Here is a 26,955-nt window from a genome sequence, read left to right on the forward strand (position 1 = left end):
AACACAGTTGAGGCATTCAGCGTTTTCACGTGCAGTGTCAGCTGTATGGCCATTTGAGGTAAGGGAGGAGATGGAGGAGGAACATACAACAGAAACAGACTTAATACACCACCAGGATTTGGAGGAGGGAGACAGGTTTGAGAGTTCAGACTTGAGATTAGATAGATGTTTCCTGGCTCTCCTGAGGGTAGACACACTTGTTCTGAGCTTTTTAGAAGGAAATGAAATTGGCTTCAGTTGGATTTGCCTTCCACGAGGCAAAGGCAAGTTGTTTCAGGACAACTGCCTCACCACCAGTGTGACCACTCCTTGACTTTTTTCACAAGATCTTGGCTATTCGTTGTTCACCTTAGCGTCTTGGTTTTCTATAGGTTTTATTGGCGTATAGGTTTTCTATTATCATCGATTTTCTGAAACCTTGTGAATTCTTGGCTTTTTTCATTGGCTCACCTTGGCATTTATGAAAATGAGGAGTGGTCACACTGCTCACCACAAGCTTCAGTGTACCATGGGCTGGAGGAAGGGCATGACAACTGAAGACGAGATGAGATAAATCTGTACATGAGAGAGAGCAAATTTCTTAGAAACAATTCCCAGGATGAGTTGATGTCGGATAAAGTAGAGAAGGAAGACCAGTCTAGAAGTTTGATGGCTGCTTGAAGTCCCTGCCGGTCAGCCTGAGTTCACGAGCCTTGACCATGTACGTAAAAACAAGTTGAAGGTTGCAAGAATGTTCTCTTCCTTCTCAATTGCAAAATAAAAAGTGAATGAGTGAACATTGAAAGACAGTGGGTTAGGATGAGAAAGGACTTAAAATGGTGTATTGTCTGTTGAAAACTCAGGAGGCAAGATCAGCATTGGACAAACATTCATCCGTTTCCTTTTCCCCTTGGATGAGCTCATCCCATACTTGAGTGAAGTGATTGTGGAGAGCATCAGAAATGTGGGATGCCATCCAAACCAGGGCTTTGGAATTTTGTCATCTTGGCAAATGCTTCATAATTTTCTGTTTGGCAATTATCAGTTGAGGAATATCTTCTCGATGTTGCTTTTGAATCTTCTACTTCTTTTCCAGGTTTTGGGTATATTCCATCTTCTTGTTGTGTTCTTTTCAATTTCCATAAATCCCTTTTGAAAACCAGTTCAACTTTTTATGAGGAGGGGGGATTGCCATATTTTGCATGTTTCCTTCGTTTTTGTTTGAATCTTGTGAGTAAATTTTCAAACAGCTGGTCTTTTCTTCGGTTGAGTGTTTTCTAGGCTCTCGTTGGTTGTTATCTCCATTTGTGGGTTTTTAGACTCCCTTGTGTGGATCCTCATATGCTTATTAAAATCGCCTTTTTGAGAGAAACCTTTATTACACGTGGAACATTTGTAAGAACGCTTTCCTGTGTGGATCCTCATATGTATTTTCAAAGAGCCTTGTTGAGAGAAAGCTTTGTCACATATGGAGCATTTGTAAGGTCGCTCTCCTGTGTGGATCCTCACATGTTTATTCCAAGAGTCTTTCAGAGAGAAACTTTTATCACATATAGAGCATTTGTAAGGACGCTCTCCTGTATGGATCCTCATGTGCTGATTCAAATTGCTTTTTAGAGAGAAACCTTTATCACAGACAGAGCATTTGTAAGGACGCTCTCCCGTGTGGATCCTCATGTGCATTTTCAAATTGCCTTTCAGAGCGAAACTTTTATCACAGACAGAGCATTTGGCAGGACACTCTCCTGTGTGGATCTTCATATGCATTTTCAAATTTCCATTAAGAGAGAAACCTTTATCACAGACAGAGCATTTGTGTGGGCGCTCTCCTCTATGGATCCTCACATGTATTTTTAAATTGCCTTTATTAGAGAAACCTTTATCACAGACAGAGCATTTGTAAGGACGCTCTCCTGTGTGGATCCTCATATGCTTTTGCAAATCGACTTTTTGAGAGAAACCTTTATCACATACGGAACATTTATAAGGTCGCTCTCCTGTGTGGATCCTCAAATGCCGATTCAAGGCGCATTTATGAGAGAAACCTTTATCACAGACAGAGCATTTGTAAGGACGCTCTCCTGTGTGGATCCTCATATGCTTATTCAAATTACCTTTTAGAGCGAAACCTTTATCACAGACATAGCATTTGTGTGGGCGTTCTTCTGTATGGATCCACATATGCTTATTCAAATCGACTTTTTGAGAGAAACCTTTATCACATACGGAACATGTATAAGGACGCTCTCCTGTATGGATCCTCAAATGCCGATTCAATGCGCATTTATGAGAGAAACCTTTATCACAGACAGAGCATTTGTAAGGACGCTCTCCTGTGTGGATCCTCATGTGCTGATTTAAATTACCTTTCAGAGCGAAAGCTTTATCACAGACATAGCATTTGTGTGGGCGTTCTTCCGTATGGATCCACATATGCTTTTTCAACGTGCATTCATTAGAGAAACCTTTATCACAAATACAGCATTTGTGAGGTCGCTCTCCTGTGTGGATCTTCATATGCATATTCAAGATGCTTTTATTAGAGAAAGCTTTATCGCAGACAGAGCATTTGTCAGGACGCTCTCCTGTGTGGATCCTCATATGCATTTTCAAATTGCCTTTCAGAGAGAAATCTTTGGCACAGACAGAGCATTTGTATGGACGTTCTCCTCTGTGGATAATCATATGTATTTTCAAATTGCTTTTTGAAGAGAAACCTTTATCACAGACAGAGCATTTGTCAAGACGCTCTCCCGTGTGGATCTTCATATGTATTTTCAAACTGCGTTTTCGAGAGAAACTTTTATCACAGACAGAGCATTTGTAAGGACGCTCTCCCGTGTGGATCCTCATATGTATTTTGAAACTGCCTTTTTGAGAGAAACCTTTATCACAGACAGAGCATTTGAAAGGACGCTCTCCTGTATGGATCCTCATATGCATTTTTAAATGGCCTTTATGAGAGAAACCTTTATCACAGACAGAGCATTTGTGTGGGCAATCTCGTCTGTGGGTCCTCATGTGTATTTTGATGTTTCTTGGTGAAGTAAAATCGACACTGCATACATTACACTTATAAGGCATTTGCCTTTTGATAACCTTTTTGGGATTATTTAATTTAATGTTTATCTTTGTGCTGTTTTTACCAGACGTGCGCTTATATTTTGAACGTTGTGAGTCTTGTTCTTGGGATTGTTTCTTCAAAATAGACATATTTTTCACTGTCAAGCTGCTCCGTGACCTTATTTGCCCAACTGGACCTCTTGATTGTTCTGCAAAACCAAAGGAGAAGAATAAGAATGAGAAGTTATTTTACGTTTTGTTTTTGTCAAACTGAAAATGCAAAATATTTAACGATTTCAAAAATTTCATAAACCCTGAATTCAAAATATTGAATGTTAATGTTGGAGATTTCTGCTCACCTGTTGCAGAACAGACAGTACTGCCATTTGTCAAATGAACAACTGAATCTTCCTTCACAGAAGCATATCTTAAAGTTTCTGAGACAGATGCACTGTTGTGTCGTCTGGATTCCACATTTACAGGATAGACATCACCTGAAAATAATGAAGGACATGAAGTTTGAAACACTGCCAAATATAAATTCGGTCAATAGGTCAGATACAAAAAGGAAAGGATGGCATTGCAAATCGAAGTCATTACCCAGCAACTTTGGCCTCAATGATGCGGCAATTTGAAAAATGACCAAGTACCATGATCTTTAAAATGACGCAAGAAAAGCTGGAAGCTGAAGTTCTCACAGGGTGCCTGTGAGGGTTAGAGAAACGGAAATAATAATAAAAAAAACCTCTGAGATTTTGACAAATATCCCATGAAATATTACTGGAAATGAATTACAACTGAAGGCTGTTCAGGGTTCAGTGACAATCCTGAAAATAAGCCTTGGAACCAAGATGGGAGCAAAAAAAATTTCACAACTTGGTCCTTGAAACGTGATCTCACATAGAAATGGGGGTAGATACTTTTATCCTTGTGAGGGCTCCGTTTCATCTTCAGAAACCTGAAAATTGGCATTACAACCAAGGGGAGAAATCATATCTGTGTGGTGTGTGTGTGTGTGTGTGTGTGTGTGTGTGTGTGTGTGTGTGTGTGTGTGTGTGTGTGTGTGTGTTGCAGTAAGTCATTTGTTCAGAAATCATCCTGCCAGGCACACCAAAAAGATTAGTTTCATGCATTGGAAGAAGACTCAATGTTGTATTAGTTTTTATCTCATCAAATCTCCACAATGTTTATCTTGTATTTTTTGCTCATTTACCAAGTCAATTTCAGCTCTTATACGAGCCTTGACATTGTATCCCCCAAAAAAAGAAAAAAATTGGTAGTATGCAATGGTCGTCACTTCCGCTGTTAGAACAAGGCTCCATAATGCTCCTGCCATTACGGGAGATGAATCAAGGCGTTTACAACGAGGAAAACACATATATATATATATATATATATATATATATATATATATATATATATATATATATATATATATATATATATATATATATATATATATATATATATACATATATATATATATATATATATGAGCCTGGTGTTGGCGCAGTGGTTAGGGCAGCGGCTTGGGATCCAAAAGGTCCTGAGTTCAAGCCCCATTGGGCTACTGAATTAATACACCAGGGGGTTGACTCAGCCTGTCATCCTTCCGAGGTCGGCGAAATGAGTACCAGTATACTGGGCCAGTGTATACCCCGGTTAAAATAGGTGTACCATATCCCTGTGTCGTAAGACGCGACCAGGGTTGCGTCAGGAAGGGCATCCGGCGTAAAACATGTGCCAAATCACTATGCGGATCATACGGATGATCCGCTGTGGCGACCCCGAACGGGAGCAGCCAAAAGCAGAAGTAACATATATATATATATATATATATATATATATATATATATATGTGGAGACACTGTATAAGACACTGTATAACATATATATATATATACATATACATATACATACATATGTGGAGACACTGTCCCAAATAAGTCATCAGTGTATTTGTTAAACATCTTTGCACTTTGGAAAGAGGGAAAGGATAAATCTTGTTGTTTATCTCTGCACTGTCAAAGGGATTGTTTTGTCAGCCAAAAAGATCGCTTGTGAAATAACACAGCTGGGCCTCCCAGGCACAACAACACGTGGTAGGTGACCTTGCTGGTGGAAGATAAGAAAGGGAAAAGAGCTGATCTTGTACTTTCTGTACTTTCTTTTCAACCGCATGAATTTTGAAAGGAGTTAATGAGTGTACACAAGATAAATCTTGCTTAACAAGCCGCCATGCAAGGGTCGAAGTAAAACTGTATATAAAGCAGAGCTAAAGCTGAGCTTGCCAGAATTGGTCTATGCGGACTACTGTGTGTTCCGAGCCACTCTACATGTGCGCATATGTTTGATGTGAATTAAACTCTTCTCCACCTAAGATCGGTGTGGACAGAACTTGATCTCAATCAGTGTGGACATCACTCGATCTCAACAATTGGTGCAGCGAACAGGGGCGAGCCAGATTGGGAGAGGGGGGCGAGCTTCCCTGATGAGACAAAGGAGGAAAGAGCCGGCCAGCTTAAGATAAGGTAAGAAAAGCTGCCTCCTTTCTCACACTGGGGACACGGGCTCGCTGCCCTCTGCGGTCTGTCATCACCTCAAACGAACAAGGGGAAAAGGAGTTTCGTACATATCAAAAAGGGGGTACCTGGGAAGGTTAGGGTCCATTGGGAGATTGAGGGAAACCCAAGAACACTCCATTGGGATATTGAGGGAAGGGAAAGGTGTGAAAGCTCCTGGCCCAACCCAAGAAATCCCCATTTTGGAGAATGAGGGAAGTGGGGGTGCGAAAATACCCGACCCTGCCCAAGAGCACTCCAGAAGGACCAGGGTCTAAAGGGGAGATTGACGGAGTGGGAGGTGTGCCTTTGGGAGATTGAGGGAGTGGAAGGTGTGAGAAACACCCGAGAAACACCTGCCCAAGAACACTCCAGGCGAAACACCTGACCCAGCCCAAGAACACTCCAGGAAGGACCAAGGGAAAATGGGAAATAAAGTGGTTAAACCAAAGTCGGATAAAAATGCCCCACCCCCGAATTCAGTCGCGGGGTTAAGTACGAAAAATATGGACCTAGGTCATGTGATCAATTAGAATTATGGTACGAATGGACACAAAGGGACCCATATCCATTCCCAAAATGGGGTTCCTTAAGATGGGAAATCGTGGGAAATTTATTATCTCGACTCGGGCACCGGGCAAGCAATAAGTTGAAGCCCGAACAAAGTGTTCAAAGCTGTTGAGATGTGGGAGGAAGAAGCATTACAAATAAATGATGCTGCAAATAGGATAGTAGCAAATAAAGTGTTAAGGTGAAAAGAACAAGTTGAGAAAACACAGGGCCCCGCCCGTGCAAACTGCAGTGCAGGGGCGGGACAGTCAAGGGAGAGTACCAGGTAACCCACCTGAGGGTTTAGTTAATCCGCCAAGGTTGTACCCAACCCTGGAAGGTATGCAGTCGCTGGCCACGGCTTCTGCCTTCCCGGTGAGGGAGGTGTCCCCAGCAACGCAGGCAGCAGGAAACGTCCCAGCGCAACCAGCACAAACTGTATATCAACCGTTTTAAAGAACATGAATTGAGATCAATGTGTGACAGAATTTGGGAATGTAAAATGAACCACGGATGATTCTTGAAAATAAAGCAAAGGTTGCTTGTGATCACTGCGCTGAAAACAATGAAAAGGTGGGGCGGGGGGGGAAGGCTTCCCTACTGTGGAGTGAAGGAATGTGTGCGCTTTGCCTGAAGGGTAAAGGGTGGGCAGTTTGTCTTCAAGCCGACAAACTTGTTCCAACCTCCTTGAGAGCTTTTATTGAAGACAAAATTGTTTTGACATGGGAAAATTAAAACATCTTAGTGGGAAAATTAGATAATGGAAAAAGTGAGGTGGCAGGCAAGAACACACCCCGTGTGTGAATTTGCCTGCTTGTTGGGCCGTGTGTGAATTTGCCTGCTTGTCGGGCGGTGTGCGAGATTTGCCTGATTAAGGAGGAAGAAGTTGGAAGCTCATCTTTGAAATAGTGAACAAACTGGTTTTGGAAGAGAAATATCTTCTTTTTTTTGTAAAACTGAATGAAATAAGGAAATTAACGTTTGTTGGGGAAAAAGGGATGAAGCTCGAAGAATTGGTTGATTTTTGTTTAATTGATTACAAGTGCACAGTAATCAATGGTGAAGACGACAATTCTTTGAGCATAACAAAGCTATTATGAGTTGATCTGAATGAGCTTAGAATGATTTAAACCACTCACGATGGTGAGAAGCATTTTGTGTGTGTGTGACGGCTGTGGGCAGTGGACATAATGCATGCGTGTCTCGAGAGTTCTTGGTGCAGGGCTTCGATGGGACATGTCATGAATCAAAATTGGGTTTGTTTCCGTGTTTGGGGAAAGCCTTGTTCAGGTGAGCAATTGGTGGGTGCAGGTGATGTGAAAATACAAATTTGCATACGTAATATATACCCTCCCATGGATGGTACATCACTGCTCATGCTGTTAAATCCGCAAACAGACGATGCATTGGCATGCGTTCAGCCTCTCGGATGAATGTGAATTGGATACCCAGTCTGGTAGCATTAGTTCATGAACATTTGAGTTCTCACGATATCCTTTGGAGAGAGTGGGCAAGTTATCGCAAGCATGATGCGGAGTGAGACATCGACCGGTGATCCGAGCTTGAGGTCAATAATATGTATTAATAAGATTGTTTGAAGGGAGCTTTTACCATGATGTCTCAAGTTGTACTGTTTGAGTTTATTGGGCTTTAGTGCAGCAGATAACTGCAAAATATCCCTAGAATACTTCGGTTTGTGATGCAAGCATGAAATTTGGCACAAATACTCTTTTTGGTCTACTGTGTTAAAAAATGGTGCTGGCCACGAAAATAATCAAGATGGCGACCATTTTCCAAGATGGCCACCATCCAAATTGAAAAGTATTATTCCTAAAGCAAGTATTTGGATTAAAGACAATTTTTGAGCATATACCTAGGTTTTAGGGGTCAAAGAATCTAATAGGAATGTTGTCTGGGCTCTAGTACATAATAAAATGGTCAAAGCAAAGATGGCGTAAAAGATGGCCACCATGAAATCTATAAATCCTAATATTTCAGGAACTGTGCTGAAGATAGTCTTATTTTCATCAGAATATCTTATGATGCAAGCATGAAATTTAACATATATGATGTCAAGTCTCCAAGGATCACTCTTTATGCAAAAATATTGCTCCTGCTGAAAATTAAAATGGCTGCCATTTTCAAGATGGCTGCTAAGCCATATCTCCAGAAAAATCAAGCTGGTAATAATCATTTATCATTTCACAAAATTTAGTGGTAAAATACTTTTATTTCTGATTTATTGCATAAATGTTCACTTGTTTGTCATATATTGCAAAGTTACCTGTCACAACAAAGATGGCATCCAAGATGGCCGCCGTAAAACTTAAAAGTATCTCATCAATGAATAAACATAGAAATACTAAGTACTATAAGTCGGCAAATAGGTAATAAAGAAAATGGATTTCATTAGAATTATTACTTATTTTGTCAGATTGCATTTTAGAGGGTGGAGGAAAGCTTAGCATAATTATAATAGAGTGATGTCAGTGCACAACCAGGGCACATTGGTGACATCACTGCTGTGTAACTCAGCATGGGGTTCAGTGTCAGCTCAACTAGCTTTACTAATGCTGTAGTAATAGACTAGTAGTTGTAGTATAGTTTAGTTTAGTTTAGTGTCCCAAATGCTGTCTAACAGCCCCATATCCAGTCGCTAGTAAACAGTAGTTTGTAGTTTCTAGATTTAGTTAGATAGCCGCGCCTGAATTGACAGGGTGTGCCAGCGCGGGAGAGCCGAGCCAATGGTAACGGGGCTATACATGACTTGTTCATGTAGTTATCCGAATGGTGTACAGATCACACGGGACTTAAATGACACTGGATGAATGATCGGGCTAGATGTAGGTCACCCGAACCTAGTCGTATCCCATACAGGAATGTGCGTTGATTAAGGTGGTAAAAGGATAAACCCTTGGCCTTAATCAAAATGGCAGATGCGAATCCAATTTTAGCCAAGAGGCAAACAGACTGGACTAGATGCTGTCTTTGCCAAAAAGACAAAAAGAATGAAGCCCTGACTTCCCCTCCTACCCATCATGTCCCAGAACATGATGGGTATACTATGCTAGCGACCAATATACCTCTATTCAATGAGATCAGTGCACTCCCATTGATTTTAGACCCAGCAAGACTGAATGAGGGTGGAGGTATAGAGGCAACGCTGAGAAGGAATGAGGCAAAGTACCACATGAGTTGTCGGTTGTTATTTAATAACACTAAACTCGATCGTGCCAAGAAACGTCGATCCGACTCTCGTGGTAGTGAAACAGATGAAGGGCATGTGAAGCAGCGACGAACTAGCCATGATGGTCAAGTATGTATTATGTGTGAAAAGACATCACCTGAATCTGACCTTCGGCAAGTTATGACCATGAACTTGGACAAGAGGCTGCATGAGTGTGCTCAAACACTGAATGATGGCACGTTGTTAGCAAAACTGGGTGGTGGAGATGCCATTGCCCAGGAACTAAAATACCATCGTGCCTGTCTCACTGCTCTGTACAACAGGGAGAGATACCATCTCAGAAGTCTTGAGAAAGACTCACATCAAACTAAGGAGGAACCAGATGTGTACCCACTGGTTCTTTCGGAATTGGTGAATTACACTGTTGAAACCAGTCTGAATTCAGACGGTCCCACAGTCTTCCCCCTTGCAGATATTTACCAGTTATACCAACAACGTCTGGCACAACTGGCTGTTGATACTCCCACTGTCAATACCACCAGATTAAAGGATAAATTATTGGCTGAAATCCCTGAGCTTGAAGCTCACAAAAAAGGTAAGAGGTGTGCTTTTAGCATTCCAGAAAGATGTGGCTTTGTCACTATCAAAAGCATCAGAATACTCTGATGCACTTGTGATGGCTAAAGCTGCAAAAATCTTGAGACGACACATACTAGACCATCAATCAAGATTTGATGACACATTTCCTGAAGGCTGTGTTAAAGATGCTATACCACCCATTCTCCTTCAATTCATCAGGATGGTTGAACATGGAGCAGACATCAAATCACAGCTGAGATTTGGGGCTTCAAAGTCTGACCAGGCCATTTCCCAGCTGCTGCAGTATAACTGCTATTCCCGATACAAAGAGGGAGCAGCAACACACAGACACTCCAGAGACAGAGAAACACCATTCCCAGTGTACATGGGTCTCTCTATCTTTGCCAAAACCAGGAAGAGAAGCCTGGTAGAAATGCTGCATGAGCATGGCCTCAGCATCTCCTATGACGACTAACCGTCCATGGTTGATTTTCCCTTTGCAAAATGGAAAGAATTTTTCTGTCCATATCTGAACCATATCTATGAAGTTAGTAAACCTTAAAAAAAAAAAATCTTGATTTTGTTCCAAACGCTAGTTCGTGAACAATGGTTTATAGCTATTGTCGCAGCCATCTTGGACTCCCATCTTTGTTTCAGCAGTATGCATGGGAACTAGGAATCTAAAACCATGTCCACCTAATTAGTTGATCCCAAAAACCTAGGTATAGATCCAAAAATGATGAGTCTATGTCTATTATTTCCTGAAATATGAGCATTGTTTTGGTTTGGTGGCAGACATCTTGGATGCCATCTTTGTTGCAACCATGCTGTGAGGTGTTACATTACAAAGAATAATCATGCTAAAATCTTAGACACAAAAAAAAAACTTTGGTTTACACTCTTAATGTTGTGTTTTGTTTCAAATATTTAGCTGCAGAAGAGGAAATTTCTGTGCATATGGCGGCCATCTTTAAAAAATGGTCGCCATCTTGGAATTTTGCATGGCCAGTGTGATGAATTGAAGGACGTGGCGCGTGATCACATGTCGCGCGGCTCACGCACGGGATAGATAAAGCCGAGATTCCGCGCAGTCGGGGGGATTGTCCCTGGGGCATTGTCATTTACGGCGGCGGTCCACTTGGTGCTCGTTGAATGGTAAGAATTGAGAGTATACCGGAATCCATGCTAATTGCTGATTTATTTTGTGGTGATATACTGCACATGTATACATTGCTACATTTGTACTCCTTGCTGCACCTGTATCCCCTGATGTGCCCATAGAAGCGGCTTCAATCAAGTGGAATAAAGCCTACACTCTGAAGGTTTTTCCCTCGCTTTCATTCCAATTTATTCCACTTGATCCCTTCGGCTCCCTCAACCGACGATGGACAAGATCTACAAACCGGAGAGGTTCGACGCAGACCCAAACGCGACTGACTCGGAAATGAAATGGTCGCATTGGTTCCGTTCCTTCTCACACTATCTGACCATTATTGAAGAGGGAGCCGACAAATTGGCCGCACTTGTGAATCATGTCTCGCCCAGTGTATTCAGGCTCTTCTCGGAGTGTGACACCTACGATGCAGCGATCGACGTGCTGCAGGCGCTCTACGTGAAGCGCAAGAACGAGGTGTACATACGACATCTTCTCAACACACGCAAGCAAGCAGCCGGGGAGACAATCGATCAGTTCCTGCAAGCTCTGAGGCAGTTGGGAAAACACTGTAGTTTCCGGGCTGTAACCGCCGAGGAACACCGAGATGAAGCGACCAGAGAGGCGTTCATCCAAGGGCTCAGGTCAGCCCCCATACGGCAACGCTTACTGGAGAAAGCGCAACCCACTCTTGAAAAGGTAGCTGACCAGGCTCGAGCAATGGATACGGCTCAGCAGCAATCTGAGTCAGATGGGATACCGATGCTGCTAATGAATGCTGCTACGGCGGAAACTCAAAGAACCCCCCAGGGCACCTCCGACACTGAGGATGGAGATAAACCCGAGGAATCGGATACCCAGACCTCGTCAAACTCCTCAGCCACTACTTCGGTTGGTAAATGCTTCTTTTGTGGGTACAAAAGACACCCCCGCAACAAATGCCCCGCCAGGGATGCCACATGCATGAATTGTGACAAGAAAGGGCATTATGCCAGGGTATGCAAATCTACTCTTAGAAAAAATAAACCCACTTCTGCGGCCCTCTACTCACAAAAGAAACTAACTGCAGCTTCACCGGGGAATCTATCCAAGGTTATCATCAACGTACGAATTAACGGGCATATGGCTGAGGCTCTGATTGATACCGGTAGCTCTGAAAGTTTCGTCAACAGCTCGCTAGTGAAGGGCAGGAAATGGAAGATCCACCCGACAGACAATACGGTATGCATGGCCTCCACATCACTACAGTCCCGCGTACGAGGGTACTGCAATGTTGAATTGGACGTAAAAGGGTACACGCATCGGGATGTAAGGGTACTGGTGCTTCGTGATTTATGCACAGACGTAATTCTGGGTCATAATGTCCTCAAGCAGCACACGAGCGTCGAAATACCCTTTGGAGGAAGCAAACCTCGTCTAATTCTAAATGCTCTGACCACCGCAGAGGTATCGTCCCCCCAGCTGTTTGCTAACTTGTCGCCGGACTGTAAACCGATAGCGATCAAATCGCGACGATATACCACTGCCGATATGAACTTCATCACTTCTGAGACCAAGCGATTACTGGAAGAAGGTATTATAGAACCGAGCGATTCGCCATGGCGCGCGCAGGTGTTGGTGACCAGCAGCCAGAACCATAAGAAACGAATGGTTGTCGATTACTCTCAAACGGTCAATCGCTTCACCCAACTCGATGCCTACCCTTTGCCGCGCATAGACGAGATGGTCGAACGCGTGGCCAATTATAAAATATTCAGTACCATCGATTTGCGAAGCGCCTATCATCAAATTCCCATCCGAGAGGAAGACAAACCTTACACCGCGTTCCAGGCAGGTAGACGCCTCTACCAATTCAGGAGGATTCCGTTCGGTGTCACCAATGGAGTAGCTTGCTTCCAACGAGTTATGGACGACATCATCTCGGATGAAAACCTCAAAGACACTTTTGTTTACGTGGACAACGTCACCGTGTGCGGTAAAGATCGGGGGGAACATGATATGAATCTGGACAGATTCTTGAGCATTGCTAGAAAATATAATCTGACCCTCAACTACGAGAAATACGTATTCTCGGAAAGGTCAATTAATCTTCTCGGCTACACAATAGCCGACGGCACGATTAAGCCCGATCCTGAACGATTGCGCCCACTCCGTGAGCTACCCCCACCTCAGGACCTGCAGACAATGCGGCGGGTGATCGGAATGAGTATATTACTCCACCCAACTGGTGTATCCTCCGAAGCTCCAACGTGGTCGATTTATCACTAGCGCCTTTGACAATATTGACCATAATTCCAGTTCCACAACAGCTACGGGATCACTACATGGAACAGGAATATCCCTATTTCAGCATCCAAGTGCTCTTTTTGCAGGACATGAGCGCGATACGATCGTTATCAATCCAAATAATGCCAACAGAAGAAAGACGATCTCACCTTTACCAGATGCATACACAACCGTTGCTCCAGTTGTTCTTCAGGAAAAAGAACCTGCAGTGCCTGAGCTACCTGAACCCTTTATCAGTGAATCAGAGATGTTGACCACCATGATTCAGCAGCAGTGTAAATGGCTCAATCATGTGTATGACGTGTGTGAGAACAGCTCTACAGATAGTGAACAGGACATGAAAGTATCATGGGCAGCATTCCATGCTAGCAAAATACAACCCACTGATACCAATACTCCGATTGACATATCTGCCTTGTTGCCACTGTTTGATGATGATTCAAAGTCGCCTGCAATGAAATTACATCAGCATTTGTTGCACTGAGTTCAAGGCCGTCAGAAGACAGATTGATGGAGATTATGCCAGCAATTGAGCATTTTGTTGCACTCATGTACGACAGAACCAGTACCTGCACAACTGTCAATGAAGCTCGCAAAGACCTGTTCACTAGGAAAGGGCGAAGTATAGAGACTATACCACCAACATATGGAGCCCTGGTTGAACACACAAAATGGGTAGCATACCAGGTCGGTTATTGTTGGGGACAGTCCCTTACACCAGATCCTTCATTGCCATCTCCTGCTGAATGGGGATGGACCAGGTCAGATAATGGACCATGGCGACCTCTTTGGACAAAGCACCCAGAAGCATCGAAGGCAATTCAGCAGTTGATCAAATGTGGTTGTAAGCCGATGAATGGATGCCGTGGACACTGCAAATGTGTCAAAGCAGAATTCAAACGTACCAGCCTGTGTTTATGCAGTGGTGACTGCAAACGTGATTAGTCATCCTCATGCAGTGGAATGCACATAACCAACTGATGTGCACAATTATAGCGAACGCAGTGAGCTTCATACTTAACACGCGCACATGAGAGAATAGGAAACAACAACAACAACAACACAATACCCCTGACGATTTGGAATCCGTGTCATTGGCTATGACCCTTTTGCTTCCGTTTTTGTTTTGTTTCTGTTTTTTTTTTGTTTCCGGTTTTTGTCATGGGGAATGATGCATGCCAGAAGATACAGGCATCGTCGGAGATATGAAATACCCAAATAATATCAGACATGGTGTATATTTCCTCCACTGATTTTAATAAAGATATCTCCTGCATCATCAAAAAATAATTTTTAATCGTGATTTACGTTATTTGATCGCTGATCCCGAATCCAGGCCGAAGTAACCGGAAATTGCGTATACAGTTGTGAACAAGTTATAGGTAAAGTCAGAAGCGAATGTAAGAAGAATTCTACGTTCACTTCTAGTATTTTTTTTAGATGAGATCCTGTTCTCGGCCCGTGTAGTTGTTGTTGTGAAGGTAATGTTGAGGATTTTTTTTTTTCAGATGAGATCCTGTTCTCGGCGGTGTAGTTGTCGTTGTGAAGGTAATGTTGAGGAATTTTTTTTTTTCAGATGAGATCCTGTTCTAGGCGGTGTCGTTGTCGTTGTGAAGGTAATGTTGAGGAATTTTTTTTTTTCAGATGAGACCCTGTTCTTGGCGGTGTAGTTGTTGTTGTGAAGGTAATGTTGAGGTAATATTAATTTTTTTAGATGAGATCCTGTTCTTGGCGGTGTAGTTGTCGTTGTGAAGGTAATGTTAAGGTAATATTTATTTTTGCATATTAGATCCTGTTCTAGGCGGTGTAGTTGTTGTTGTGAAGGTAATGTTGAGGTAATATTTATTTTTGCAGATGAGATCCTGTTCTAGGCGGTGTAGTTGTTGTTGTGAAGGTAATGTTCAGGTAATATTTATTTTTTCATAGCAAAAAGACTTTAATTTGATATATTTAAGAAGCGAATGTAAGAAGAATTCTACGTTCGCTTCTAGGCTTTGCCTATTCCATATTATGTTTCACCCAACTTCAATATACTGTGACAAAAAAAGTGAATATGTCATACATCGAAATGTTTATTAATAGATAGCGGCCATTTTGAAAAAGATGGCCATCGAGGATTTTTTAAGTGTCAATTGATTCTACATTGTTGAGTGCATATTCACTCATAAAATACATCACAACTCAAGGCTATAAGACGAAAAACACCAGTACAACAATTCATAAGTAAATTCTTATAGAGTGGTGGCCATCTTGAAAATAGTGGCCATATTGGATTTTTTCAAATGACCTCATATCCTATCTTTTTTTTTTAACAGATGAAGGACTATCATTGGTGAAAATGTCATGCTTGTTGCCAAAATGGCACAATTGACCCAAAAATATGCACCAAACTGCTGAACTAATTATAAGAACAACAACAAGGTAGTGGGTTCAACATTGGGAATGTTTCATATATCGATCTTAATATTCTTAAATCCACTCCACTAAAGTGGATCCCTAAGAGAGGATGATCACCTGTCTCTGTTATCATCTGAGCTCAAGCGTTTGGACATCGGGATTGCAGCTCTCTCTAAGGTTCGGAGACCGGACTGCGGCGAGATCATGGTGGGTGGTTACACCTACTATTGGTCTGGTCGCTCTGATGGTTACCATACCCAAGGAGTTGCTGTAGCTGTGTCCAATAAGCTGACCCCAATGATAATTGAGGTAACACCGGTCAACGAGCGTATTATGAGATTAAGGATTCGTCACTCCTTAGGTGTCATTTCCCTGGTCTCTGTTTATGCTCCAACTGAGGCGAGTGATCTCACCGTGAAGGATGCATTCTATGCCACGCTCGAGTCTGTGGTTGATCAGTGCCCCAGACGAGATACACTTCTAGTCTTGGGGGATTTCAATGCATCAACTGGAACTGATAGGGATGGTTATGAGGTGTGTGTTGGTCCCCATGGGTCAGGAACTATGAACCAGAATAGCACTAAGTTCCTTGACTTTGGAAGAAGTCATGGACTTAGGGTGGCTGGTTCATGGTTTCAGCGCCCACAAGCTCATCGCTGGACTTGGTATTCCAACGCTGGCGGTGCGGCAAAGGAGATTGACCATGTCCTCATTGACGGTCGTTGGAGGATGATCCAGAACCGCAGGGTCTATCGGAGTGCTCAGTTCCTCAATACTGACCACAGGTTTGTTGTTGCAACTCTAAAGCTGCACCTTAAATCCTGGAGAATGGTACCATCCCAGCCTAGGCTGGATGTTGGCAAGCTCAGGGATGAGAGAGTAGCTGAGGAGTTTGCGAACAGGCTGAGTGGACACTTGGGGGGTCTGGTTGCTTTGGGGGGTCCTGAAGAGTTGTGGAGTGCCTTCAAGACCACCGTCCTTGATGTTGCTGGTGGATGTCTTGGAACTCACCGCAGGGCAAAGAAGAATTTTGTCTCTCAAGGGACACTGGATACCATTAACCAGAGTCGCAGAGCCAGGCTGAATGGCAGAGCTGAGCTGTTCAGGGAGCTGAGGCGTAAAACTGTACGTGCACTGAGGGTGGACAAGGAGGCCTATGTGCGAGGAATCTGTGAGGGGGTAGAGCATCACCTGTGGACAGGTGATTCTCGTCCCGCTTACAGGAGAATTTGCGCATTGCGTTCATCCAAGCCCATCCCTCGGAGCACTGCAGTTAGAGCAGAGAGTGGTAGGCTCTTGACAGAGGAGTCTGAAGTGATGGTAGAAGATAGAAAGGTGTTTTTGCACCTTTTTATGCAGAGCGGTAATGTTTGCTGATTTTGAAGCAGATGGCAGATGACCTTGAGCAAAAAAGAGAGAGAGAGAGAGAGAGAGAGAGAGAGAGAGAGAGAGAGAGAGAGAGAGAGAGAGAGAGAGAGAGAGAGAGAGAGAGAGAGAGAGACAGAGAGAGAGACAGGGAGACAGGTTTTTAGGATACATGGGCTGATGCTGTCTGGACTGGTTACAGAATCTGAGTCGACGTTTGACAGCAAGCTCTCCACTTTGTCAGAAGAAAAGGACACAGAGTTCAGGGACAGCTGGGTGCGACTGAGTAAGGTGGATACAGAAAGCGATGACACAAACACCGAGTTTAGGTGTTCAGCCTTTTTACGTGCCATGTCAACAGTTAGGCCATTTGAGGTAAGGGAGGGGATGGAGGGGAAACATACACCAGAAACAGATTTGATTAGACGCCACCGGGATTTGGAGGAGGGAGAGGTTTGAGAGCTCAGACTTGAGATGAGAAAGATGTTGTTTTCTGGCTGTCCTGAAGGTAGACACACACTTGTTCCGAGCTTTCTGGAAGGAACTGATATTACCCTCAGTTGGATTTGCTTTGCATGAGGCAAAGGCAAGTTGTTTCAGGCCAACTGCCTCGCCACAAGCTTCAGTGAAGCATGGGTGGGAGGAAGGGTAGGACAACTGAAGACGAGAGGGGATAAATCTGTGCATGAGAGAGCAAGTTTCTTTGAAAGAATTCCCAGGATGAGTTGAACTTGGAGAAAGTAGCAATGGGTCACCAGTCTAGAAATTTGATGGCTGTTTGAAGACCCTGACAGTCAGCCTGAGTGAAATGCCAGACTTGACAGCGCTGAGGTGGTTCTCTAATAACAGCCAGAGAGATGCCTACCTTGACAAGCATGTGGTCAGAAGAACTGATTGGAGCAGAGGAAGAACAGAAGATATTTTCAGGGAAATTTGTCAAAATCAGATCCTTAAGAGATGGAGTACCGTTGGATGAGATCCGGGTCGGGAAGTTGACCGATTGATTCAGTCCCAATGAGTCACAGAAGTCTTTTGCTGAAGTGCCATGGCAGGTGAGAGAGGTACCCACACCCAGCCAACTGGCATGATGACAATTGAAGTCACCACATATTAGGAAGAGAGAGTTCGGATGAGAGGATCGAAGTTGGTCCATGTTTTGGATAGTGAGGTGTAAATGGAGTCATCACTGTTTGGTGGACAGTGCAACACACATATAAATATGAGGTGGGAGTAGAGGGGAAGCCGTAGCCAGAGATATTCCAAGGGGTGTTGCGGAGTGAGAGCAGTGCATGGAGAGTGAGGAATGTAGTATTTGATGAAGAGAGCAACTCCTCCACCAGAACAAGGCTCAGGTCTGTCATACCGGAGGAGGGAGTAACTAGGGAGAGATACTTGGGACTCAGAGACGTCTTGAGGGAGGAAAGCTTCTGTTGGGCAGAATATGTCTGGTTTGTCAGTGGCAACGTGTATGGAAAGATGTCAGGTTTGAGTGAAAGCCCCAGATGTTTGAGGTCCACACTGTTAAGGAAGAGGGAGGGGAGGGGGAGGGTAGGATGAGGGAGGAGGGGGGTAGGTAAGGAGAGTTGTTGAAAGAGTGTGGGGGATTGCTGAAGAGCTAGGGGCGGGGGCAGGATGAGGAGGAGAAAAGGCTCTGTGGTGCTGGGTTGAGGGAGAGACTGGAGTAATAAGAGAGGGGGCAGAAGACAGTTGAGGATTTGAGGAGATGGATTGATGAGATGGAGACTTCCGGTTCGGGGTTTCCTTTTGGGACTTCCGGTTCCAGGTTTTGAGGAAACGGCTGGTTCTCTCTGGGGTCCCTGCCGACTTTCTCAAAGTTAAGTTTCTGGTCATTATTCGTCACGTTTTCACTGTTTATTTTCTTACCTGCATGTTTACTGTGTCTTCCTAGTTCTGTTTTTGTTTCAAAACTGCTATTTTGTGAGTTTTCATCGATCTTGTCTTTTCGGGTTTCCTTGAGGCCTACCCGTCTTTCCAGTCTTCGTGTACAATCATTTTTATTTGTATTGTCTCCCTATTACCATCAGTTCCTATTTTCCCCACTTTTCCCAGCATCCCCCATTTAGCCTTCCCAACTACACCCTCTGTTTCTGGTCTTAAAGTTAAAAAAGCACAACAAAAAAAACCCCCTTTTTTCCTCCATACCCACGAGTACCAATCCTTCTTCTTCTTCCTCCTCTTTGGAAATAAATGTGATTTAGAAGAAAAGAAAAAACATTGACTGTATCGAGAATCTAAACATGTTTGACAACACAAAATTGTTCCAAAAGAGATTTCATAAGATACAAGGAAAAAAAAAACACTGAAATGGTTCAACGTCAAGGTATTTCTTGACATGCGAGTGTGTATAAAATAGTGACATACCAGACTTCGGTGTTAATCCATAATCCTGATTGTGGAGGTTGCAGACATCACTGAAACCGATTCCCCGGAAACCAGGAACATTTTCCAGCTGCACATTTTGGAATCCAATAAACTTTTGGCAGAAACTGGAAAGTTCTCGAATAACATTCTCCAAGTTGACGAATAGACTTCCCAAGAGAGAAGAGCCTGCAAGCTGGACAACCTGCAGCTTCAAAAAATATTTCACAAATTTACAGAAGTCGGCATACATTGCAAATTTAAATTTATCTTTGGCGAGAGAGAGGAGCTCTGTTCGCAATGCATCGGAGTCTGTACAAGCTCGAAGAACCTTCCCATTCTCAATTCCAAGTATATTGATCACTGCTTGGGCGGTTTCTGCTCTCAGACCTTGCGTTTGGAGCCATTCCAAGAAGTTGTCCATTTCACCGATGACCTGCGAGAGACACAATGCTTACATTAATAAAGGAAAGCATATACATGTTATTTTCTTCACTCTATATTTTATGCAATCAATGCAGGGTTTTGCAGCCAGTTATTACACCCCATGAGGGCTGCCAGAATGGCCTTGAGGGAGGCACACTTGCCACCCCCCCCCCCACCCCGAGTTGTCTAACTTGGGTTTGAATCACGATGCAGCTATAAACTGTCATCGTGGTGTTTCACAAATAGGGAAAGGGATCAATGTGTGTGCCGTCCTTCGGATGAACGTTCAACTGGGCATCCCCTCTCACAGCATTAGTTGGTGGGCATTGAAGATCCAATGGCTTCTTTCTCAAAGAGGAGGTGAGCTATCACTGGCACATTGAGCAATTTCCAAATTTCTTCTCCAATTTACAGGGAGAACTACATCAGTGGTACAGCCACACTCACAGCATTGATACAACCAGCAGAAAACAAAATGAAAGAACCAAAAATGAAAAATGAAAGTGCCCCTCCCCCCACCCCTCATGATTATTATTATTACAAATATTATTATTATTTTTGTATGCAATGTCGAGGCTTGAATGAGAGCTAACACAAAGAATGCACAAGAGGAGGAGGAGATAAGAGGGGTGGCAGAGGGAAGGACAAAACAGTGGGGAACAGAGACATCAGAAGATCTGTGGAATCGAGAGGGATGGGTTGGAATACACAGGGTTAACAAGATGGACACTACAGGACTTTTAGGTCATTATACGACAGGGATTTGGGATTGGGGAGGGGGGGAGATAAGAGGTGTTGGTGAACAGCTGTTTTGAAGATGTGGAGGGAAGAGTGGGAGTTTGTTCCAAAAGGTGGGAAAAAAAGAAGAATGAAAGAGTGAAGGTGCACAGTGATTCTTGGTTTTGGTAGTTTTACCAGAAGGGGTTTGCTGGCAGACTTTGAGCGCTCTGGGGAAATATGGGAGTGTGGGGGGGGGATATCGCAAACAGTGTGTGGGGAAGGGGTGAGACTGGAGAGGAGATGGTAGAAGACAAAAAGACCATCGAGCTGCCTGAGGTGAGAGAGTGAGAGACCCAAAGACTCAGCCTCATCGTGGGAGATACCAATAATCTTAAATGCCTTGGTTCCCACAATGAGAAGCCAATAAAGGTGAGAGGCAGGAGCACCAGCACAGATGGGAGAACAGTACTCCATCAGGCTATGGACAAAAGCTTTGTATGTGGTCATGAGCTCAGTTGTGCCGAGGAAGGACTTTGCATGATGGAGGATGCCCAGTCGGTGACAGGCTTTGGAGGCCAGCTTCAATGATATTATAGAGGCCAGTTTCATTAATAACCTCATAATCAATGTCCAGAGGCAAAACGGCAATGGATCAAAAGCAACACCATGATTTCACAAGTCAAGGACAAAACGAGCAGAAACGCCATGGTTGGGAATAAACTCTTATTCCTTTTCTTCTTCCTCATTTGCCTTTCATGGATACCCAGCAGGATTAAATAAAAAAAAACTTGCCAAAGGGCAGAGGAGATCCTTGTAAGCCATTGGCCATCCATATTTGGTGCCAACTGCATCGGCAGACGTCCTCCAGAAGTTGATTACCTTCCCAAGGAGGTTGGTGGCAGGATTTGTACTCTGACCACTACAAATCACTTAAAACACTGCAAACACAGTGTTTCTGCAAAACACACTGTAGCGTGTGTTGGGGGTGATACGAAGGTGTCGTCCACCAAAGGAATCTCCTTGAGTTAACCTGAGGCGGTCCTTTCAGGTGGGTGCCTGGAATGTCCTATCCCTCAGAGATGGGGATGGGCCAGGCATCTGCCTGGGGTATGGCCAGCGGAGGCACCTGGAGTACCAGTGGAAAGTGGATGCAGCGACGCACTGTGGAGCATGCTTCCAATGAAGGAATTAAGACATTTTCCTTTATATAATGAGGAATAATGCCACCAATCTGCCCCTGCCCCACTCAGGGCCGGCCCGAGATGAAATGACACCCCACACAAGTCGTCTTTGGAGCCCCCTTTCCATTTGTTCAACATATGAATATATTATGAGGGGGTAGCGAGTGTAGGCAATGGTGAGGGGTCACGAGTGCAGGCAGTGGTGAGGTGGTCACTTGGGCAGGCAGTGGGATATATATATATATATATATATATATATATATATATATATATATATATATATATATATATATATATATATATATATATATATATATATATATATATATATATTGTGACGTCCATGGGACTTGAACAGTCCCGCCAACGTAGAATGAGCCGAAACGATGGAGGCGGTTTATTTTTTTATAACCCGAGGATGGCGGTTTTAATCGCTCTACAGCAAACGGGACGAGGAAGGTGGCACGAGTCACTTTTCACCGAGTTAATAATGTTTATTTCTCTAACCAGAATGATAATAAGACTCGGCAAGAGGAGGGATCCGTGGGCGATTCGACGGGAGGTGGTGTGGGTTCGGGCGTGGGGGAAACACAAACAATTCCAATGGATATACAAATCTCAAACCCTCTAAGGCGCCAGGTACACACACACACACACACACACACACACACACACACACACACACACACACACACACACACACACACACACACACACACACACACACAGTAGCTAGTGGTCAGGCTTGCCCGTGGTGTCGACGTAACAGTCACTGGATTGGTGCCGGATGAGCTGGCGTTGCGCTTGTCAGGGGCAGGAGACAGGGTGGTGCCGAGGTTCCGTCAGCCCTTCCGCGCGGAACCATGGTTTCCGGCCTGTGGGCTCCAACCAGCCACCGTGGTGCTGTTCCTGGTGGTGTCGACCTCCTGGTGTAGGCACAAGACCGCTCACAGCCGCCAGGGAGCCAGTTCTAGCGCCAAGATGTGAGCAGGAGAGGGAAGCAGGACCGCCTGCCGTTCGGTCCGGTACTCCGAGCCAGCAGAACTCCAGAGCCAACCGAGGTGAGGCACGAGGCACAGCAAGGCCCCGAGACACGACGAATCCAGGAACGAACCAGCGCAACAAGAGAGCGCGCTCAGAGACAAACAGCCTCGACCAGACCCTTTCTCCCCTATGACTCTTCTTCCTCCCCCAATCAGCACGTTTTTATTCTCGAGTCCTCGTCACTTCCAATGGAGCCCATTTATTGGCCCTCTCCTGTCACCTTCCGCCAATCGTGATCAAGGGGCGGAGCCATCCGCAGCACCGTCCTGTTACGTCACGGCAAGCCTACAGGGAATACTAAAAGGGGATACGCATAAACACTTACCCTAACCCGTCTCCCTATCTAATTACGTGACAATTATCATTTCCCCCTTAAAGAAATGGACATTTACTAGGCAACTTATCACCACTGAATTGCTACTTATTACATCGAGATCCTGGTACAACTCGAACAGCATGGCATACCTAATTACACATTTTAATTACCCTTTCAATGCATACCCCCCCCCGCCCCCCAGACATAACACTGCCCCCTCCTCTGGTACCGCAGCTCCTGCAAGGTATATCACAGGCGCTACTGTACCAGCCTTAACACTTACTGACTCACACCTATTTAACCTAACGAAATAAAGTAGGAGGGGCAATGGGCAGCGAGCCGCAGCTAACTTACCTATCCTGCTTAATGTACTACCCCCTTATGGCCTTATCCTCGCCTAAACAATCATTCAACATTTTTTTTTATTTAATCACATGAGAGCACTGAGCGAAGTTGCGCTCCATCCTCTGGATCATCGCTCCTGTCCAACACTCTTCCAGTGATCTGGGGAGGAGAAACAAAAGGTTCCACAAAAACACAACACTTATACTTTACATTCCTACTCTAAGCCTTAACGACACTATTCCCGGGATATTTACACGCGACCGCATCCCCCAGTGGATGCTAATAGACCCAGCGTTACCTGGGGAGCCAATTTTCAAATTTACTTCACCCCAAAATTATGCGGACATCATGCCCTTGCTGCACATGTCAAGTTGTGCGGGATCGAGTGGGACTCACACATCTTCACAACACTCACACTATGGTCATCATCACATTTCTAGGTCATGGTCCCCATTTCAATGATTGCAGGCTAAGTCCCGTCATGGCCGTGGGGTGGGTTACCACAAGATGATGGGGGCATCTCAGGTGCAACCATGCCCACAGGTAAGCTTTAGTCCAACCCGGACGTTTCTCCGCCCCGCTCCCTTTGATTCCCACCCCCCTGGTAGCCATCAGCTCTAACCCCGTACAACACACTGGAAGGGGTCTCACTGGCTCCTCTGGTCTTCCTGGGTCGCCAAGGTCCTACCCACCTTGGTCGCCAAACCAGACCCTCTCCCAGTTGCCTCCAGACACCGTCACCATCAGCCACCAGGGGTGGGTCTCCTTGAAGGGGGTCGAACTCCAGAGCCAACCGAGGTGAGGCACGAGGCACAGCAAGGCCCCGAGACACGACGAATCCAGGAACGAACCAGCGCAACGAGAGAGCGCGCTCAGAGACAAACAGCCTCGACCAGACCCTTTCTCCTCTATGACTCTTCTTCCTCCTCCAATCAGCACGTTTTTATACTCGAGTCCTCATCACTTCCAATGGAGCCCTTTTATTGGCCCTCTCCTGTCGCCTTCCACCAATCGTGATCAAGGAGCGGAGCAATCCGCAGCACCGTCCTGTTACGTCACGGCAAGCCTACAGGGAATACTAAAAGGGGATACGCATAAACACTTACCCTAACCCGTCTCCCTATCTAATCACGTGACGATTATCATTTCTCCCTTACAGAAATGGACATTTACTAGACAACTTTTCACCACTGAATTGCTACTTATTACATCGAGATCCTGGTACAACTCGAACAGCATGGCATACCTAATTACACATCCTAATTACCCTTTGAATGCATACAACCCCCCTCCCCCTCAGACGTAACAATATATAGCGAGACCTGTCCCGGACGATCGTCGTTCATGATGAGAAAACAGTGTATTTACGAAATAACTACACATTAAATGGAATAATCATTAAATAGTAACGTGAACTTTTCGAAACTTTAAAGCAAATGTCCGAATATATTTAAAAGTTCATGATAGACGCTCTCAAAAGGCACCCTCGATGCAAGGATGTGTACAGGTGTTTAGTATTTAAGGAGATCCGGATCCTGTATATAGAAGAGCAGAGTCCGAAAGGTTTTGTCTTAACAACAAGAACAACAAGAAGAAGAACAAGAAGAAGAAGAACAAGAACAAGAAGAAGAACATCAACAACGCGGAGCTCTTTAAGAGCCACGTCTCGCGTAAAAATGATTATAATTGTCCTTGAGTAATTCAAAGGAGCATTGTGAGAGCAAGACTGGGGAGTGAACCTTTTGGGGAGACTGGGGAGTGACTGGGGGGGAACACCGGGGGGTGCTCTGATCTCTAAGTTGTTTCACCATTCCTGTAACACAATGAGCCAACTTCTTGCAGCTGGGTTAGGTTAAAAGGACAAAATATGAGATAAACATTTGTCCAGGGATAAAACCGAGTATATAAGAGGGCAATGTAACTGTCTCAGATAGTCCAGACCTTCTTGATTGTAAAAGGTTTAGATTTTTGTAAAAATGTCAACTCCTTTAGTTGTTGTTTCCAATGACTTGCACATCAAAGGCTCATCCACAAAATCACAATCTTTGATGAATCTGACCCAAACCATCAATTGTGCGCATGATGCAATGTCCGTTGATTCATCCAGCTGTTTGGCATGCCAAAGTGACGCTTGATATCCATAACATTCTGTGCGGTAATGTCCTCACTCGTGTCACAAATTCTATGATGAACAGTGTTATTCGAGAGAGGTATGATCGCGAGTTTACTAACCATGTCTTCTCCGATCATGAGAGAAACCATTTTCTTGGCACATGGCATTATCAGTTCCTCGCCGATAGTGTGCGGCTTTTTAGCTTTTGCAATGAGCAACAAAACACGATAGGATGCTTCCATAGCACGTGCATTGGTCTGATGACATTTTCCTTCTTTATCCAAGCGGGAATTCCTCAGGGCAGTTAACTTCCGTTCGAAAAATGAGCGATCGCTATCTTTGTATGCTGCATGTTTTGATGACAGATACCGTTGTAACTTGTTATGTTTCATGGATTCACTCGAAAGTACTTCATAACAAATGACGCACTGAGGTTTCTGGACTCCACGCTCTGTCACATAATAGAAACCTAGCTCAATGAATTTGTCATTGTAAGGTCGTTCGCGCGACGCGCCGGCCATATTCCTTCACAAAAAGTAACAACTTTCAACTTTGGGTATAGTATAGAAACGAAATGTTCAAGAAGGCTCTTCTTCAATAAGAAACGACGTAAAATGAATAATAGAGGCACTGAGTGGTATCCAGTAATAATCCAGAAAATTCAAAACACACTTCGCACGCAGGTATTCCAATGGTCAGCAGAAGTAGAGATGATGTAGTTGTAGCAGTTGTAGCGTTGTAAAGATGATGTGAAAAACTTGATATTCGGCCAACTATTTATATGCCTGCTGGACCCTGTTTGCACCCTTACTTCAAAGCAACTTTTGATCTGACAACGAGTACTTTTGATCTTACAACTTTCAGTGTTCCATATCGCTGGGCAAACATGACTCCTTTCATGTCATTGTCAGCTTCACATGGTCAAAGCCATTCATGCGCACGTGCGCGGGAACTGTCCCTCCACTCTCACAAACTTTGAGTCCATCCATCGCAGTCAAAAACCCAAGCATGGTTTCAGGGGTGCGGATGGGTAGGGGGTAAAAGTGCACGGTTTCGCTCCAAGTGGCCGAATTGAACTGAACCGTGAACCAACTACGGGTTCACCATATGGTTTTAGCAGAGCAATGCACGGTTACGGGTAGAACTGGGCATGCTCTTAGGGTTTAAAATTGCGAACATACTGTAACGCGCATGCGCTACCTGACTGACAAGGAAATATCATCCACTGATCAGCCGAATTAGAGCGGGAAAACCCACCTTAGTTTCTATTTCCAGAACAAAATGTTGTAATGAGAAAGTAATTCATGGCAAT

The 26,955-nt window shown here is 44.2% G+C and overlaps 1 protein-coding gene across 1 annotated transcript in view; it reads right to left on the bottom strand.

Moving 5' to 3' along the window:
* Nucleotides 1-1,221: 1,221 nt before the first annotated feature.
* The window catches only part of LOC147021135 (uncharacterized), a 33,724-nt gene continuing 7,990 nt past the window's right edge, over nucleotides 1,222-26,955 (bottom strand). The window contains exons 2-4 of the mRNA XM_085890940.1: nucleotides 19,502-19,934; nucleotides 3,402-3,536; nucleotides 1,222-3,251 (exon numbers count right to left, since the gene is read on the bottom strand). Coding sequence (XP_085747066.1) covers nucleotides 1,222-3,251; nucleotides 3,402-3,536; nucleotides 19,502-19,922 — 2,586 coding nt within the window. The 5' untranslated portion in view covers nucleotides 19,923-19,934. The remainder of the gene's footprint in view (nucleotides 3,252-3,401; nucleotides 3,537-19,501; nucleotides 19,935-26,955) is intronic.

This window comes from Eptatretus burgeri, chromosome 8 (genome assembly GCF_056783735.1).
Source record: "Eptatretus burgeri isolate ZD-2024b chromosome 8, Ebu_testis_v1, whole genome shotgun sequence".
Lineage (NCBI taxonomy): Eukaryota > Metazoa > Chordata > Myxini > Myxiniformes > Myxinidae > Eptatretus > Eptatretus burgeri.